This window comes from Sceloporus occidentalis, unplaced genomic scaffold (genome assembly GCF_023333645.1).
Source record: "Sceloporus occidentalis isolate IW3139 unplaced genomic scaffold, rSceOcc1.0.p SCAF_5, whole genome shotgun sequence".
Lineage (NCBI taxonomy): Eukaryota > Metazoa > Chordata > Lepidosauria > Squamata > Phrynosomatidae > Sceloporus > Sceloporus occidentalis.
In genome coordinates, this window is record NW_028316985.1 from 25,410,789 (window position 1) to 25,429,912 (window position 19,124).

The 19,124-nt window shown below is 43.9% G+C and overlaps 1 protein-coding gene across 2 annotated transcripts in view; it reads left to right on the top strand.

Annotated features, from left to right (window-relative positions):
- Positions 1-8,150: 8,150 nt before the first annotated feature.
- The window catches only part of TRIM24 (tripartite motif containing 24), a 58,038-nt gene continuing 47,064 nt past the window's right edge, over positions 8,151-19,124 (top strand). For both annotated transcript variants that reach the window (XM_089527920.1, XM_089527921.1), the window contains exon 1: positions 8,151-8,610. In XM_089527920.1, the coding sequence (XP_089384046.1) occupies positions 8,190-8,610 (421 nt within the window). In that variant the 5' untranslated portion in view covers positions 8,151-8,189. The remainder of the gene's footprint in view (positions 8,611-19,124) is intronic.

A 19,124-nucleotide genomic window follows, 5' to 3' on the forward strand; every position in this document is an offset into this window, starting at 1 on the left:
CTGTACTTTGCATCCATTGCTCCTATTCTCTGGAGCAAGAGAAAACAAGCTTGCTTATCCTCAGTATGGCATCCCTTCAAATATTTAAACATGTCTGTCATGTCACTTCTTAACCTTCTCTTCTCAAGGCTAAACATCCCCAGCTCCCTAAGACATTCCTCATGGGGCATGGTTTGCAGACCCTTCTCCATTTTGGTCACCCTCTTCTGGACACACTACAGCTTATGAACATCCTTCTTGAATTGTGGTAACCATGACTGGACAAGTATTCCAGGTGAGGCCTAACCAAAACAGAATAGAGTGGCACTATTACGTTCCTTGGTCTAGAGAGACACTATCCTTCTATTGATGCAGCCTAGAATAATATTGGCTTTTTAAACCGCTGCATCACACTGTTAACTCATGTTCAGCTTGTGGTCTACTAGGATTCCTAGATCCCTTTCATATGTACTGTTGTCAAGCCAGCTATCTCCTATCCTACGTCTGCATTTTATTCTTACTGCTTAAGTGTAGTATCTTACATTTCTCCATGTTGAAATTCTGATCCTGTTCTCTGGGGTATTAGTTACTCCTCCTAATTTATGTCACCTGCAAGTTTGATAAGCAGGCCCTCTATTCTTTCATCCAAGTCACTGATAAATATGTTGAATAGCACTGGGCGCAGGACTGAACCCTGTGGTCCCTACTCTCCAAGAACCCTTTGGATTCGGTCAACCAACTAATTACAAATCCATCTAACAGTTGCATTGTTTAGCCCACATTTTACTAGCTTGTTTGCAAGAACACCATGGATGTCATGAGAATAAAATGAGGAAATGCTATCCTGAACACTTTTGAAGTAAAATGGGATATCTAGGAGGGCATGCTTGAAAGCAGTACGGTGTGCCCGCATTAAGGGAGCTGGGCACCGGAAGAAAACAATGGCCATGCTCCCGTGGTGTGCACCCCGCACGCCACTGCTGTGCCACCGCGGCCATAAGCCCCATTCATTTGAATGGGGCTTGAGCATCCACGTTTTTTCCCTTACACGGGGGGGGGGGGGACGGAACGGATACCCCTAGTAAGGGAAGGGATGACTGTATTTGTTTGAAGCTATTCACACTTTCATCCAGCTTTTAGCAGATTTTTTAGCTTACAATGTTTCCAGCAATTTTAGTGAAAAGTCGTCTTTACTACCACTAAAGCTCAAGGGCATTAGTCCTGAACCTTAGGAGGAGAGCATGTTTAAAAGATTATGAGAAACTCTGTACACCTGCTCCTAAATTCTCATTTTTCCCAATTATTTTTTGGATTGACTGTTATTTTGCAGAATATAAGGGAAATTATTATACAGGCCTACAGAATTGAGGGTAATAAAAACTTTTTAAAAAGATATGCTGATTTTATAGACATTTGGTATTCTAAATCCAAAAATGACCTTAGATTTGCTCCACTGTGTAGTTTTTTCACAACTTGCTTTTGATGTTTCTATGTTGTAATGAAATGATCCTGCAAAGAGTAAGAAAGGGTTTAGAGACTTGTAATAATTTCAGAACACTTTATTTTGCTGATATGAAACACAAAAATGTGTTCAAAAGTACTAAAAGAATTAGCATTGGAACATCAGTGTCTGTGCTTAATCAAAGGAATTGATAAAAATATTGAATATGTGAAAGAAATGTGTTTGATAAGACATTTTTCGTGTGTGTGTGTGTGTGTGTGTGTGTTTTAACTGAACACCTCAAAAATACATTAAAAACAGCTACAATATTGAAAAAAGTTTTTTAATTGCAAGCCCATAGCTGCTGCTGTTGTGATTTCTCTTCCAACTTATGGCAACCCTAAGGTGAACCTTATTTTCCTTGCAAGATCTGTTTAGAGGAGGTTTGCCATTTCCTTTCCCTGATGCTGAGAGCATGTGACGTGCCCAAGGTGACCCAGTGGGTTTCATAGCCGAGCTGGGAATCGAATCCTGGTTTCCAGAGAAAGAGGTTGGCAGCATGAGCTTTCGTAGACTTAAGTTTTCATAACATGGCTATATCTTGAATTTGACCTAGTCTCCAGAGTTGTAGTCTAACACTCAAACTGCTACACCAGTGATGGTGAATGTTTTAGAGACCAAATGCCTAAACTGCAACCCAAAATCCCCAGTTATCTCAAAGTGCCATGTCCCTCTGCCTTTCTAGTAACAAACTCTGGCAAACTCTGTGCTGGGGTGACAGCATGTGTGCCCACAGAAAGGGCTCTGAGTGCCACCTCTGGCACTCGTGCCATAGGTTTGCCACAACTGCGCTACACCATGCTGGCTCGATTATTGTTATTACGTGTTGTCAAGTCAACTAAGGGCCTGAACAGACAGGCCAAAATAAAGCTGCTTTGGGTCACTTTGGAGGTATGCTGTTTAAATGACACAGGCATCTTAAGAGGCTTGAAGCTGCGCCAAAGCTGCGCTCCAGGCCTTAGAACTGGAGCACGGCTTTGATGTGACTTCCATCCTCTTAGGATGCATGCATCATTTAAACAGCATACTTCCAAAGAGACCTGAAGCAGCTTTATTTTGGCCTATCTGTCTGGCCCCTAACATATTATTACACTAATATTACATTTTACACTAATGCACAGAGAATGGGAAATAAGCAAGATGAACTCCTAGTACAACAAAGCAAAGATGAAATAATAGGCATCACTGAAACTTGGTGGGATGAGTCTCATGATTGAAATGTAGAAATAGAGGGGTATAACCTTTTTAAGAGAAACAGGCCAAACAGGAAGGGGAGAAGGAATAGCCTTATATGTCAGGGACATTTACACCAGTGAAGAGATCCAGGACATCAGTCCTGGAAGCCAGATTGAGAGTTAGAACCGTCTAACTAAAAGGTTGTATGTACAGCGCTGTGTAAATTTACAGCGCTTTATAAATAAAGGATAATAATAATAATAATAATAATAATAATCTGGATAAAAATTAAAGGGGAGGGAAACAACAAGGATGTGATTATGGGAGTCTACTACAGACCCACAAGTTAGTCTGAGGAATTGGATGATGCCTTTCTAGAACAGATGACCACACACTCAGAAAGGAGAGATGTAGTAGTGATGGGTGACTTCAACTATCCTGATATTTGCTGGAAGTCAAACTCAGCCAAATCCTCAAGGTCTAGCAAACTCCTCACTTGCCTTGGAGACAATTTCATTGTCCAAAAGGTGGAAGAGACAACAAGGAGGTGGATCAGCTATTTTGGATCTGATCCTAACTAACAGGGAAGACCTAGTTAATGGAGTGCAAGTGGTGGGATCCTTAGGTGGGAGTGATCATGTACTACTGGAGTTTGTTATACAGTGGAAAGGAGAAACCAGGCATAGTCAGACATGCATTCTAGACTTTAAGAAAGCTGATTTTAGTAAACTTTGAGAAATGCTGGGGGTGATTCTCAAGGTCAGGTATACTAAAAGAGAAGGGAGTTCAAGATGGATGGGAGTTTCTCAAAAGGGAGATACTGAAGGCATAATTTCAAACAGTTCCAATAAAGAAGTAAAATGGGAGATGTCTCAAGAAACCAGGATGGATGACTTAAGGAACTTTCAACTGAGCTAACTTTTAAACAGAACATGTATAAGAAATGGAAGAATGGGGAAATCACCAAAGGGGAATTCAAACAAATAGCTAGCCTGTGTAGGAGTAAAGTCAGAAAAGCTAAAGTGCAGAATGAACTCAAGCTTGCTAGAGAAGTTAACAACAAAAAAGGGCTTTTTTGGGTATGTTTGTGGCAAAAAGAAGAAGGAAATGGTAGGAGAAAAGAAAAACAATTAAAAACATCAAATATAAGCTACAGGAAAAGAGGTTCCACCTCAACATTAGGAAGAACTTCCTGACAGTAAGGGCTGTTCGACAGTGGAACACACTCCCTCGGAGTGTAGTGGAGTCTCCCTCCTTGGAAGTCTTCAAACAGAGGTTGGATGGCCATCTGTCAGGGATGCTTTGATTGAGATTTCCTGCATGGCAGGGGGTTAAACTGGATGGCCCTTGCGGTCTCTTCAAATTCTACGATTCTATGGCCTGTTACAGACTGCCAAAATAAAGCTGCTTCGAGTCTCTTTGGAGGTATGTTATTTAAATGATGCATGGGTCCTAAGAGTCCGGAGGTCGCACCAAAGCCACACTCCATTCCTGAGCACCGGAGTGCAGCTTTGGTGCAGCTTCCGGACTCTTAGCACCCATGCATCATTTAAATAGCATACCTCCAAAGAGACTCGAAGCAGCTTTATTTTGGCAGTCTGTAACAGGCCTGAGATATTGTCACCTATGCCTCCGTAAGGTGCAGTCTCAGCTGGACTAGTAGGAAATGACCATGCAGTTCTGATCCAAGATATTGAACTTTTATTACAACCCCAAAAGAAGAACTTGAGTGCTCAAGGGAGCCTTTTGACAGGGACCCAGATATACAGTGAGTACAGGCTTACTATACAATTTGGTCTCAACACAGTTCCTTCCTGTCCAATCAGCAGTTGACAACACATTTATAAACAAATAAATCTTTTATTTCCTACCCCGTTTTTTTGTGAAAACAATCAAAGCGGCTTACAATATTAAAAGAATACACTATATACAGTATACAAAATATACAAAATATCCCCCCCGCCCCTTAAAAAAGAATTAAACAGTTTAAGGTTAAACAATTATGTGATGTCCTGCCAGGACTGATTGAAACTTTCCCCTGCATTTTCTTTCATTTTGGTTCAGGCCATAGTATGTTTAGTGTAGAAAAGTTCTTTGTATTAGTTGTGTGAGGAGCTGTAGGATTCCCCTGCATTATTTCCAGGTTTGGTTTGCCCTTTCCCAACATGCTCTGCTGTAGCTAGAGGTTTTTAGTTGGGGAGCAGTCTTTGCTGTGAGCAGGCAGATAGCTGTCTTTTGGTGGCAAACAGGCCCAGGCAGCTGGAAAGGGCATTTCTTACACGTTAGCCAAATCAGTTACCAAGTTAGCCATTTTAGTTACTATCAGCAAGAAAATAGAGGAATTCAGGATCTGAAAGACCCTGCACCAGCTCCATTGAGTGAGGAGAGCAAACTAACATCAGACCCAGAAAGATGACATCCCGAAGATTGCTGAAACTGTAAAGTACCTTTTGTTTAGAGCTGGGAGGAGAAAACTATTTTGTCCTTTAAATTAAATTTTCCCCCCTTTTGAACTTTACATTCAGCTTCAGAGCTTTTTTGGGTAGAAGAGTTTGATCTCACCAGGGTACCGGCGTTGCACACCCAAACCTGCCACCACCTTTAGTTGGGTGTGTCTTCACAAATTAAAACAATAGTGGTAGGCAGAGTCATCAGATATATGTGGGGGTCGCTACATAGCCGAGTATTTTATTATGGGAAGGCCTGCCGGAAGAGATCCGTCTTAACAGCTTTCTTGAAGTCTAGATTAGTGATTTAAAGGGCTTTGAAGGTGATAACCAACACCTTGTACTGTGCACACATCATAATATGCCACCGCTCTATTTACTTATATGGTTCAGACATTCAGGACTCTCTGCTCATAATTACAACCACGCCGATTTGGGCCTAGTCCACTCACAATATGGTGGCTCTTTGAATGAGAGGCCTCCAAGTGATACTATCAACAGCCCTGCTCAGGTCTTTGCAGACTCAGGGCCAGGGCTTCCTTGATTGGATTTATCTGTCTGCAATGCAATCTTCCTCTCTTCTTGCCATACATTATTGTCTTTCCTGGTGAACTGTGTCTTCTCATGATAGGGCCAAAGTACGACAGCCTCAGTTTTGTCATCTTGGCTTCTCTGTGGAGAATTCAGATTTGATTTCATCTAGGACTCATTTACAGTACCCAGAGATTCTGCATCCGTGGACAAAGCCATCCATAGCTTGAAAATAGATATATTTTTTTTAATAATCCAAGAAACAAATCTTGATTTTTGCCATTTTGAGTACAAGGGACACAATTTTGATATAATCGGACTTGAGCATCAATGAATTTTGATATCCATGGGGGTCCTGCAACCAAATCAAGTGGATATTAAATGAAATGGATACCAAGTGCTCACTGTACAGAGCCCTCCACACTTGTGGCTTTGACTTTTGTGTATTTGATTATTCACGGATTTTATTAATGTGTTCTCTCTAGGAATCTCCAGCAACTGCCAGGAGTTGCACTGGAGGACCTAGAGAGTCCTCCATTGCAATTCTATGGTCAGCGTTTTGACCATAGAGTTGTGCTGGAGGACCAGAGATTCCTAGTGAGTGTTCCCTCAAATTTAAAAAAACAGTGCTTTTTTATTGGCAGTTTCCCCACTTTCATGGAAGCCCTGTGCCCCTAACCCCAGGAAATGTGTATGGCCCACTGTATCTGTCTTTTTGGCAGTCCACAGAAAACATTTCAGATCTTCTTCTTATCTGCTTTCTTCACTGTCCATCATTATATTGTTGTGGTGGTGTGCCTTCAAGTCTTTCCTGAGTTGTAGCAACCCTATGGTGAAGGTATCATGGGGTTTTCTTGGCAGTATTTGTTCAGAGGAGGTTTGCCATAGCCTTCCCCTGAGGCTGAGAGAGCTTGACTTCCCCAAGGTCACCCAATGGGTTTTCATGGCAGAGTGGCGATTCAAACCCTGATTTCCAGAGTCATAGTCCAATGCTCAAACCACTATGCAAAACTGGTTCTCCATTATTATGATGTAATAATGTATTATATCATAATAATGATATACAGTAGCCCCTCTCAATTCACGGGGATCAGTTCCTGCAAATATTTGAGTCCCATTGAAAATAATGATGTGTGTGTGGATGCCACCACCATTTTCTCCCTCCCTGCTCGTCCCTTCTGTGAAGAGCAGACTCCAAGCCTGTGAAAAGAGAGGGACAAAAGTAATTATGGCGGTTTACAGACTGCCCCTTTGGGGGGGCCTGTACCCGCCCCTTTCCCCAACGGATCGGGGCCTCAGCTGCCACAGCTTCAAGCCCCAAGGACACCGCAACGCTTGGCCCCTTTCTCCTTTGTGTTGCTGGTGCAGCCGTGTAAAGGGATGCAGCCCCTGCACACTTTCAGGTCTCTTCTCAACCTTTCCGTGGTGCCAGGACATCATGTCAACGCTACTCTGTTTGGAGGCGTCGTGGCCGTGACGTCGTAATGGCGGCACCCATGTGGACAGGGCGCCACCATTTTATACGTACTGAAGGAGATGCCCCAGGGCAACCCTAGTACGTATGGAGTATGTACTAGGGTGCCCTTCTGGAAAGGGCCTATATTACTTTAATAATAATAATTACTGTTACATTACTAATATAGGATAGTTATAGCCTATATGTGTGTCTGTGTGTAGTATAATATCCTAAGTATAGCACAATTTTATACAATTAATGTAGTATAATTATATTAAAATAATAATAATAATAATATATTACATCCTATTAATTGTATTATATTATGTAGTATAACTTTATGAAAAAAATAATATTGCTATATTACGTGCTATTAATTATATTATATGATGTAGTACACTTATATGAAAAATAATATTTTTATATTACTTTCTATTAATTACATTATATTATGTAGTATGTATGAAAAAATAATATGCTACATTCTATTAATTATATTAAGAAGTATAATTATATTAAAAATAATATTGGTATATTAGTGCTATACAATAATAATAATAATAATAATAATAATAGTGTTATATTATGTTCAGCGAATTATATTATGTAGTAAAATTATATGAAAAAAGAATATTGCTATATTACATTCTATTAATTATATTACATTATGGGAAACTATATTAGAAGGAAAAGGGCGGGGCCACGCCAAGGGGAGGAGCCAACCTCGGGCCAATAGGAACGTTAGGATGCAGAGGGGCGTGGCTAATAGCAACGTGCCAACCAAAAGGGGCGTGGTCGCGCTGGAGTAGTGAAGGGGCCGGCATCGGGAAGGTCTGCATCGCGGGGGCGGGGCTAATTGCCACAGAGAACCTACCGCGCCTCAGGGAAGGCGCTACAACCCTGACTGGAGCGGAGGGGGCGGAGCTTCTCCTGGCGGATGAAAGGGGCGTGGGAGGAGGAGGGGGCGGGGCCTGGGCGGGCGTTGGGCTGTGTGCGTTGAGAGGCGGTTGCGCGCGCAGCCCTGAGAGAGAGAGAGAGAGAGAGGGGCGGCCGAGGGAGGGAAGGAGGGAGGGAGGGAGCGGCGTTTGTTGGCTCAACAATGGAGGCGTCTCCGGCCGGACCGGGGCCCTCTTTGGCCGCTCCGGCGGCAGTGCTAGTAGCAGCGGCGGCGGCGGCGGCGGCGGGCGGGGAGAACGAGGCGGAGAGCCGCCAAGGCCCGTCGGACTCCCGCCTCAACCTGTTGGACACTTGCGGGGTGTGCGGGCAACACATCCAGAGCCGGCGGCCCAAGCTGCTGCCTTGCCTGCACTCGCTGTGCCTGCGCTGCCTGCCCCCGCCCCACCGCTACCTCATGCTGCCGCCCCCCTCCTCCTCCTCCTCGGGCCCTTCGCCCGGGAACAGCGGAGCCAAGGACCCTCCGCCGCTGCCTCCGCCGCCGCCGCTCCTGCTCCAGCCCTCGCCGGCCCCCTCCTCCTCCTCGCCAGTCTCCGCGCCGCCCTCGCCGCTCCACTGCAACCCGGGTAAGAGCAGCCCCGGCCTGGCTTTGTTCATCTGGGGGAGTCGGGGGCCTTTGAGGAGAGCAGGGGCCAGGGGCACCAGGCGTCCTCCTTTTCCTCCGTGTCAGCTGCCTCCTTTCCCAGGACGCGTCCTCCATGTCAGCCTTGCCCAGGAGAAATGTCCCCAATGCCTTCTATTCAGGCGTCCTCCTTTCCCAGGACGCGTCCTCCATGTCTACCTTGCCCAGGAGAAATGTCCCCAATGCCTTCTATTCAGGCGTCCTCCTTTCCCAGGACGCGTCCTCCATGTCTACCTTGCCCAGGAGAAATGTCCCCAATGCCTTCTATTCAGGCGTCCTCCTTTCCCAGGACGCGTCCTCCATTTCAGCCTTGTCCAGGAGGAATGTTCAGAATGACCCCCATTCAGGGTGACCAGGCGCCCTCTCTTTCCAGGACGCGTCCTCCATTTCAGCCTCCAGTCCAAGGGGAAGGCTCAAAATGCCCTCCACCGAGTGAGACCTAGCACCCTCCTTTTCCAGGACATGTCCTGCATTCCCCAGGAGGAGGAATCCCCAAAGCATCTTCCATTCAGGGTGACCAGGCGCCCTCATTTCCCAAGAGGCATCCTTCAATCCAACCTTCCTGTCCAGGAGGCATGCCAAAAAAGTCCTCCATTCAGGGCCACCTTTCCCAGGACACGACCTACATTTCAGCCGTCTATCTGCCCAGGAGGACTGTCCAAAAGCAGGACTAAGAAGCATGAATGTATATCTATAGGAGTGTGGGAGATCCAGCTCTGCAGCCCACTTTCTGGGGAGTGTGCAGAGCCAGAGAGAGAGTAGTGGCTTGAGCCCTGGACTGTGACTCTGGAGGCCTGGGTTCAGTTCCCAGCTTGGCCATGGAAATCCACGGGACAAGTCACACTCTCTCAGCCTCAGGATGGCCATGGGAAACCTCCTCTGAACACACCTTGTCAACCAAATGCCTTTGGGGGGCCATTGCTCAGAGGTGACTGTGAGAGGTGTGGAGGGCAGGCGACATGAAGAAAGGATAGCTAGTTGATCTTAATTTTAAGTTCTCTTTTAAATTCTTATTGTGAAGTTTTTAACTTGTTTTATTAGTCAGCTTCCTTGGGTCCTTTTCTGGGAGAAAGATGGCATAGAAATTAATAACAATAATAATAATAATGTTTATTTCTAACGCCCATTTCACAGAAGGGCAGGACATCAAACATAGGTCATCAAAAACGGAGAATAAAACGCAAGAGTATAAAATACTGAGTTAATGCGCTAATGTACTAAAACAAAGTAAATACTAAAATTGGAACTACTCCCCTCCCAGTATTTATTCCAGAAGGAAGGCCTCGCCTGGATCTTCCCTTTCTAGCCTCCTTCCTCCCCCTCACTGTCATTGTTATTGTTGTTGTACATCCTAAGCTAGCTGGATATTGTTACATTGTTTGATTGTATTTGTTGTTTTAACGTATATTTGCTGTGTTGTTGTGTTTTTATCCTGTCATTGGCACTTGCTGTAACCCGCCTTGATCTGTGGAAAGGCGGGCTACAAATAAATATTTTATTTATTATTATTATTATTATGATAAGCCCCAGCTCAAGTTTAAGCTCTGGTTTTTCCATGGTCCAGAACAATAACATCCCAAATGAAAGCCCCGGTTCTCTCAGCAAAACGTACAGTGGGCCCTTGCTATCTCCTGGGGTTTGGTTCCAGGACACACCCCTTTGTGGATACCAAAATCCGTGTGGATGCTCAAGTCCCATTAAATGCAATGTGCAACAACATCCCATATTCACAAAACAGCAATACCTTTACGGGGCCCACCAAAATGCACAAAATACGTGTTGCAAGCTTTGGAAGCCCCGCTGGCTTCTTCATCAGGCAAAGGTGTTTTAAAGAAACCATGCAGGAGAAAAAAGTTAAGACTCTTAGTCCCAAGTCTGCGCCTTTTGTCAGTATGTTGTGGCTGTTCTCAATTCAGGTCGCCTTGGAGGCACGTTTCCAAAGCTTTTAACGTGTATCTTGTGCAGTTTGGTTAGTCTCATAAAGGTATTGCTGTCTTGTGGGTACATGGTCAACATAGCTACCCCTGGCTATGATTTCTGGTTCTGTGGTAGTATTTTGTCAAAGTTGCATGAACATATTGAGACCCTTGGATGTGCAAACCACAGAGAGATGTAGGTTGAGAAGAGACCTGAAAGTGTGCAGGGGCTGCATCCCTAGAAGTGAAAAGCAAACAATAGTGTGTGGTTGTAAGCATGGAGTGATGTGATGTGGATTCATTCTGCTTCTCAGTAGAGCAGGAAATGGGGAGGAGGATGAGATGCAGTTGAAAACTCTGCCTTTAGGAAGGGAAACCATAATTGACTGCAACTTCCTAGTGTTTATGCCCAGCATCCTGTGTTTAGTAAAGGTGTGAGCCAGGAAATCCCTACTAGAGCATAGCCCCCGTGAAATGGCCTCCTTATTAGTAAGCCCTGTTGAAGTCAGGTATTTGGGCAAAACAGAATGGTCCAAAAGGTAATTAATTGTTCTCTTTAACATCTGTGTTGGGAACTGATACTTGAACCCTCCCCCCCTTTTTTTGTGCACTTGATGACTTTCAATGAGGGACATCTAAGTACATTGCTTGCTGACAAGCTGATGTTTGTATGCTTGTGTTACCTTATTGTTGGGTGAAAGATAGGTTCAACTTCAGGATATTTTGCTATTAGTGGAGATAAAGAATGAAATAAGTGTGTGTATGCTCTTGTAAAACACAAGCACAAAGAGTAATCTTTTCCTGTTTGCATTAAAAGGGACAAATTTGTGTCTGATAAAATTGTTTATTATATACTCTTAGTATTATTTATTTTATGTATACCCCAATCTTTAGAAAAGCTCTCAGAGCGGGTTACAAATTGCTAATTAGACAGTCCCCAGGATATATATCTCTTGAGACTCTTGAAGCCATTGTCATTAACCTGAATTAATTGTTTCTACACATCACATAGTTTTAAGCATAACACTTATAGGAGTAATCTGTAAAATTCTCCCAGTGATGTTTAAATTTTTATACATCCTTAGTAAATACATATTTGGTGGTTTAGCTACTTCTTACTTGTATAAGTCCTTATAGTATCTTATTAGTATATGACCAGGGGTGGTGGTGAGCAAATCACAACTGACTCCCAATTAGTTTATAGACTAATATGCAGTGTGAAGGTGTGGACTTGGCCAGATTGAGCAAATGCACTGTATTGTTCAGCTGAAGGAGTTCTTAATACAGTAAAAAAAATTGCAAACTGTAGGCACTTATTATTGCACAGAACAAGCCATGGATATAAAAATAGTGAGGCCCAGTCTCCTAACTGCTTAAGGTTACATAGAGGTGTTTGTTTGATACTAACTTCACCAGTGTTATGAGTGACTGTAAACTATGTAAGGCAGCATACATAATATCCTGTATCATATTCTTTATAATTTAAACTAGATGTTATGTACAGACTTTCTGTTTGGCTGTATTCTGTTATTTACATCAGACATCTCTGTTGGCTGCGATGTGCATGTGCACTCTTAAATACATTATATCATAACTCATATGATAGCTATTTAGCTGTGGTTCTATTATACTGATTCAGGTAAGATCTGTGAAACAAAGTGCATATACAATCATTTGAAACTTGAAATCTGTACTACTTCAAACTTTGATAAAGAAGAGTTTTGTCTGGATGTCACTAACTTTTCCCCCTGCAGGCTGTTTACATCACTTCATTTTACATCCTTAGTTTTGTTGTTATAAGCTAATAGAGCATTTCATTGCCGGTGAACTGCCCTGAAAAGGGGGAAAAATTATCTCAAAGCAAATGGGTTTATATCAGTACCTTTATGAGTATTGTAACATTCAGAAGATAGTGTCTGTTTTTATTTAACACATTCATGCATATTTATAAATGCTACTTCCCCACTTTTATAATTTAAAATCATAAATTCAATAAGAAAGTCCAAATATGAACAGATGAGTCAAATTGTAATGCAAAAGTCATAACTCAGACACCTTCCAAACCACTTACATTTTACACTCTTTGGAAATAATGGAGAGTGGGACAGAACTGTCAGGGATGATGGGAGTTGTAGCTCTTCACCTCTGGCTCGGACTCACCGCCTTGTTACGCACCGGCGCTGACCAGTTTTGGTCAGTGGTTAAAGCTTTGCTCTAAAGCAGCAGAGTTACAGAGAATAGGCTGAAGACCCTGACAAACTCTCCAAACCTTCTCACTCTTGCTTCCACAGAAGTCTTCCCACTTCTTCAGGATCCAGCTGGCTCTTGTATCTTCACCCAAGACACCAGACAACTCAGTAGTCTTATATAAAAGATCTACTTTATTCTACTATATACAGCTCCAAACTATCCAACACAACTCCTCACTACTACTACCCACAAAATACATTAGGATTCATAGCCATTATTATAGTCCTTGGATCATACCACCCACTCTTGTCAGTATCCACCCAGTGGGCGTGTACATCCACTCTCATTGGTTCTCTTGTTTCTACCCAGAATTAATGATTTCATCATCTCAGCCTTGACCATTTAACAATTCTCAGGTGTGTTCAATTATCCACTTTGCATTTCTGTCCTTGGCATTTAGGACTTGCTAATTGCATTACCTATTACACCTGTGTGGCTCTTAATTGCTTCTGCTGAGTCATCCTGACTCTCACATACATGTTTTATTTCATTCACTGTATATCCCATGTTGCTTTTTCCTTAACAAGAACAACCCCCAGATCTCATCAGGTGGTGTTGGGACAATTACAGTAAAGGCTTTGCTCTTCATTAGAAGTGTCCTTTCCCAACAAAAGTATGTACAGAAGGGCCTGGTCTCTGGAACATGGGGCAGAGGCAGGTTCTGAGAATTGCTTCTCCAGGGCAATATTTCTCCAATTGGTCACTGCAGAGTCGGGAGAATCTGTTTATGTATTCTTCTCATTTATTTAGTTAATTTATACCCTCCCTTGCTCTGTCTGGAATCCAAGGTGGCTTACAGTGGTTTTTTAAAAATGATGAAGTTAAAACCTTAATTACAAATATTAAATATTAAAATCACAGTGTGTCAATGTATGTAAAAATGAAACTGAATTTCACTGTACAGAATATAGATGCTGGATGATGCAACACAAGTGAAAGGTTGCAGCTTGGTGATTGACATGGAGTGTCATCAATCACACCTTGTAGAATATGCCCACGATGGCACAGCAGACATGATGCGAGCGACTGATGTAAGAGGACTGTTGCAGACACCTGTGTGAGGTGATCATGTAATGGAACAAGTGTATTAATATGGGTGTGACCTATGTTCTGTGTGGGTTGCTGTTAGTAGATGGTTGATTGGATAGTTGTTGGTTTATATATAGTGTTGTAAATATTCTGTAGTAAAGTTCTGTATGTAAAACTTGGAGACTCTCAGATAATTTGTTAGCACCTTGGACAATTATAGGTGCTGACAGTGCTGCTGAGCATTATTATCTATTTGCATGTGCTCAAACAGAAAGACCACAGGTGGGGCTGTGACACAGTATTTTAAAAAAATGATCAAAAAGGCTTAAAAACATTTTCAAATGTAATTGGTATGTGTCTATGTAAATCAACCAATAGCTCACAATTATTTCAGTTGGTTAACCTAAGCTGTACCAGAAAACCATGCCTGCTGAACATCAGGAGAGCAGACCCCTGTATAAATATTCTGATATTTGTTATATAGAAAACATGATATTGAAACCTTTTACTAATTGGTAAATCACGTTCTCTCAGTTCTTGAGAAATCAGATTTTAATTCTATATGGCGTCCTATATAATGAAGGAAGAAATGAGCAGGTGCAGTAGAAATTCATACAGGTGATGGCTTGCTGTGGTGAACAGATAAATGGTGCACTTGCCTTCCATGTAAAGCAGATTTATAATTATCATTCATTTATAATGCACCAGCACTGTATATGGGGCTTTACAAGAAAAAGAACAAGAAAAAGCAGTTCCTTGCCCTCAGGCATAGGATCTAAAGACAGGGCACACAAGGAAAGAGGATAGCAGTGAGGGAGGGCATTAAGTCCAGCGGATCGTGCCTCTTGTCTCACTCTGAGGCCATGGCAATGGCAGTTGGGTTGGAGAGAGGGCATTTCATCTTCCTCAGTTTTATGGCTTGAGACCAGTGAGTCTTGGTGTATTTTTAAAATGGGCCTCAGTATTGCAGCCTCCTCAGTACCTCTCCTGCCTGCTGTTAAGCTTTTGGGTTGGATTGAGGCCAGTAGCAATCCCCTGCACATTTTCATTGCATAGATGTGTGGGAGCCGGTTAGAAAGCAAGGCTGCAACATGTAGAGTTGAAGGGAAGAAAGTGATAGCAGACATTCTAGCTAAGTGTGAGGGAAGGAAGTGGAGGAACAGCAAGGAAGACATTCGAAAAGGATAGATGAAGCAAAGGAAAAACAGAGAGGGGGCTACTACCCTGTCTTTGGCTCTGACAATGGTCACTTCTTTCACCTCAGAAGAACAATTTGGGACTGGACATTAGCAACAGGAACTAGAAAACATGCTGATGTACATCTACTTGCTGGGGCATAGCAAGAAAGAGGCTGAATTAAGATGGCTGGGATAGAGCCATCTGGTGGGAGGGACTTGCTTCTCTAGGGGAAATGTACCAGAGGATGCTTTCAAAAAAATTAGAAAAAGAGATAAAAGGTTAATATTTTAGTCAGGAATGACTTGAAGGCACACAAGAGTCCTAGGAATCCCTAAGTACACCACAAATTGAACATGAGTCAACAGAGTGATGCAGCAGCTAAAAATGCCAACCTGATTCTAGGCCACATCAATAGTGTCTAGATCAAGGGAAGTAATAGTACCACTGTATTCTGCTTTAGTCAGGCCTCACCTGGAATACTTTGCAACCACAATTCAGTAGGGACCCTGACAAGCTGGAGTGTGTCCAGAGGAGGGCGACCAACATGGTGAAGGCTCTGGAAACCATGTCCTGTGAGGAGTGGCTTAGGGAGCTGGATATGCTTAGCCTGGGTAGGAGAAGATTGAGACGTGATATGATAGCCCTGTTTATGTCACGATGGATTGCATTCAGAGTGAAAATGTCCTAGATGCAGCAATATGGAACAAACGTTAGAGTAACCAGAGTTCAACAGGAAGCCATGATGACAGTGCATAGTGACGTGAGCTGAGTCATAGGAAGCTGATGACACAAAGGCATGACATGAAGTCATCAATCATCAATATTGCAGAGTCATGGTACATAGGGGACAGGAAACTGTGTTAACACACCAGTTGGGGGGTTGGACCAGAATCTGCTGGTGATTGTGTACATAGGGAAGGAGTGCCAATGCTCTCTGTGGTTGGTGTATAGTGGATGGTGGCGGAGCATTATGTCAGTTGGTGTAAGTACCTGTAAATATTGCAACCACGATTAAAACCCTCTTGAGAACTCAGCAGTTGTCGTATCTGCAGGTTCTGTGTGGGAGAAGGATTTCTCCAAATTCCTTTAACTGTACAGCAGAGCTTTTCTTGTTCCTGGCACAACTCTTCTGCGTGTGGACTTACATGCACCCAGGTCTTGCATACATCAACAGTTTAAATCGGGTCGGCAACCCCGGCCCACGGGCCACATCCAGCGAGGCGAGGCGGCAGGACCGGCCCCAGCACGGTACTGCCGCCACGCCAATTCCCTGCTTGGGGGCCGGATTTTGCTTTGGCGGCGCTCCTCCTCCTCCGCGCGCTCCCGCAGCGGCCACCCACCTCCTCCTCCCCCACTTCCTTTTTTTGGGCGCTGCACAGCTGCGCAATCCGCCCTCTTCCCCCTCCTCCGCGGCCCATCTACCTCCTCCTCCGCACTGGGCAGCGGGCACTTCCGCTGGCCCTCCATGCGCCCTTGCAGGGCCGCGCGCAGGGCTAATGAGGAGGACTTGCTCCTCCTGAGGCTGGGGCTGAACAGCCCACCCTTTCTCCAGGCTGGAGCCTGTGAGGGCTGGCAGGGGATGGGGCTGTTCCAGCCCCAGTCTGCCCCCATTGGCCAGCCAGGCTCCGGAGGAGGAGTTCCTCCTCTGTTGGGCTGGGCTGCAGCCAGAGGGCAAAGGAAAGGGCCATTTCCTTTGCCTTTTTTGGCGCCAGGGAGGAGGAGGATGAAGAGCAGGAGGAGGAGGAGGAGGAGGAGGAGGAGGAGGAGATGGGTGCCCATTTACAGTATTTATTTTGGTTAAGTGTGCTGTTTTTAAAGTCCATTTTTTCCAGTATTTATTTTAATTAAATGTGTTTTTAAAGTCCATTTTTTGCAGTATTTATTTTAATTAAATGTGCTTTTAAAGTCCATTTTTTCCAGTATTTATTTTAATTGTGTTTTTAAAGTCCATTTTTTCCAGTATTCTACTTTAACAATTATAGTGGTGGTGATGATGATGATGATATCAGTCAGTTTCTGAGACATGCACTCTTTCTGACGTGAGACAGTATGACTTTCCAAAGTGCATTTCTGTGTATTTTCGGTGCTTTTAATGCTAAAAGGTCTAATTTAACAATGATAGTGGTGGTGGTGATGATGATGATGAGATCAGTCAGTTTCTGAGACATGCACTCTTTTTGAAGGTGAGACAGTGTGACTTTCCAAAGTGCATATCTGTGTATTTTCAGTGCTTTTAATGCTAAAAGGTCTGCTTTAACAATGATAGTGGTGGTGGCGATGATGATGATGATGATATCAGTCAGTTTCTGAGACATGCACTCTTTCTGAAGGTGAGACAGTGTGACTTTCCAAAGTGCATTTCTGTTTATTTTCGGTGCTTTTAATGCTAAAAGGTCTGCTTTAACAATGATAGTGGTTTCGGCCATCCCCTTTGGCCAAAAAGGCCCCTTGGAGCCCGTTCGGCCAAATGAAGGGGCCGAGGAGGAGAGAGCAGGCACACGCCTCCTCCTCCCCACAGGACTTTGGCAGCCCTGAGGTGTCCTTCAGAGGACACCTCAGGCCTGACAAAGCCCCGAGGACAGGAGCAGGGGCTGCGCGCGCCTGTTGCTCCTGCCCCTCACAGGCCCTTACTTGTCCCCAGCTGTCTCTGAGAGGCAGCTGGGGGCCAAGGAAGGGCAGGAGGAGCAGGTGCGCGCCTGTCACCCCCTCTCCCAATCCCCCCTCCCACTTCTAGCTGTCTGTCAGACAGCTGGAGGTCGGGAAAGGGAGCAGAGAAAGCCCCGCCCCAAGGGTGGAAGCTCCGCCCCCAGCATGCAGCCCCGCCCCCAGAGGGTGGCAGCTCCACCCCCGGCATGCGGCCCCGCCCCCGTATGGTGGAAGCTTCCTCCCCCGGCTTCGGCCCCCCCAGTTGTCTGAGGGACAGCAACCCGGCCCCCGGCTCAAAAAGGTTGCCTATCCCTGGTTTAAATATTTGAAAGGATGTTATACTGAAGATGGAGCAAGTTAGTTTTCTGCAGCTTCAGAGAATAGAGCACGGAGCAATGGATTCAAGCTACAGGAAAAGAGATTACACCTAAACATTAGGAAGAACTTCCTGTCCATAAGAGCTGCTTGGCAGTGGACCACACCCCCTCAGAGTATTGGTGGAGTCTCCTTTGGAGATTTTTAAACAGAGGCTGGATGGCCATCTGTTTGGAGTGCTTTGATTGTGTATTCCTGCACGGCTTGGATTGGATGGCTCTTGAGGTCTTTTCCAACTCTGTTTCTAAGAACAACAAATTAGTAATTGCTAGCTTATTATGCCAAATTGTACGTTCATTTGGTACCACTCTGTGATTTGTGGTAATCCATAGGGGTATAAATTTTGAAAACTCCTGATGCAAAGAATATTTGGGTCAGATGTTTGCGGAAACCAAATAAATTGATTTTTTTTAATTCATTGGTTCTGCATAGACAGATATATTTGACTCTGGAGAAAAATTAATGCAAGTTAAGTCTCTAGTATCCAAAATGCTTGGGACCAGAAGTACTTTGGATTTTGGAGGTTTTTAGATTTTGGAATATTCGCATATACATAATGAAGATATCTTGGGAGATCCAAGTTTAATTATGGAATTAATTTATATTAAGCGGATAAGAAGAAAATCAACTTATTCAAGATGAGGTGTTGGAGAAGAATGTTGAGAATACTGGGATGAACAAAAGGAAGTCAAGATGATCAAACTGAAGCTGTTGTACTTTGGCCACATTGTGAGAAAGCAACACTCATTAGAAAAGACAATAATGCTTGGAAAGGTAGAGGATAGTAGAAAGAGAGGAAGACCAAACGCCAGATGGGTAGACTCAATCATGGAGGCCATGGGATTAAATTTGCAGAATCTAGGCAATGAAGAATAGGGGGTCTCGGAGATGTTTCGTTTCATAGTCACCATGGGTTGACGTCTGTTCAAGGACAGTTAACTACAACAACACCAATATAGCAATAGCAAGTACATTTCTATACCACTTATCAGTGAACTAGCATTCCCTAAGCAGTTTACAATGTGTAAGCCAATTGCCCACAACAAGCTGGGTACTCATTTTA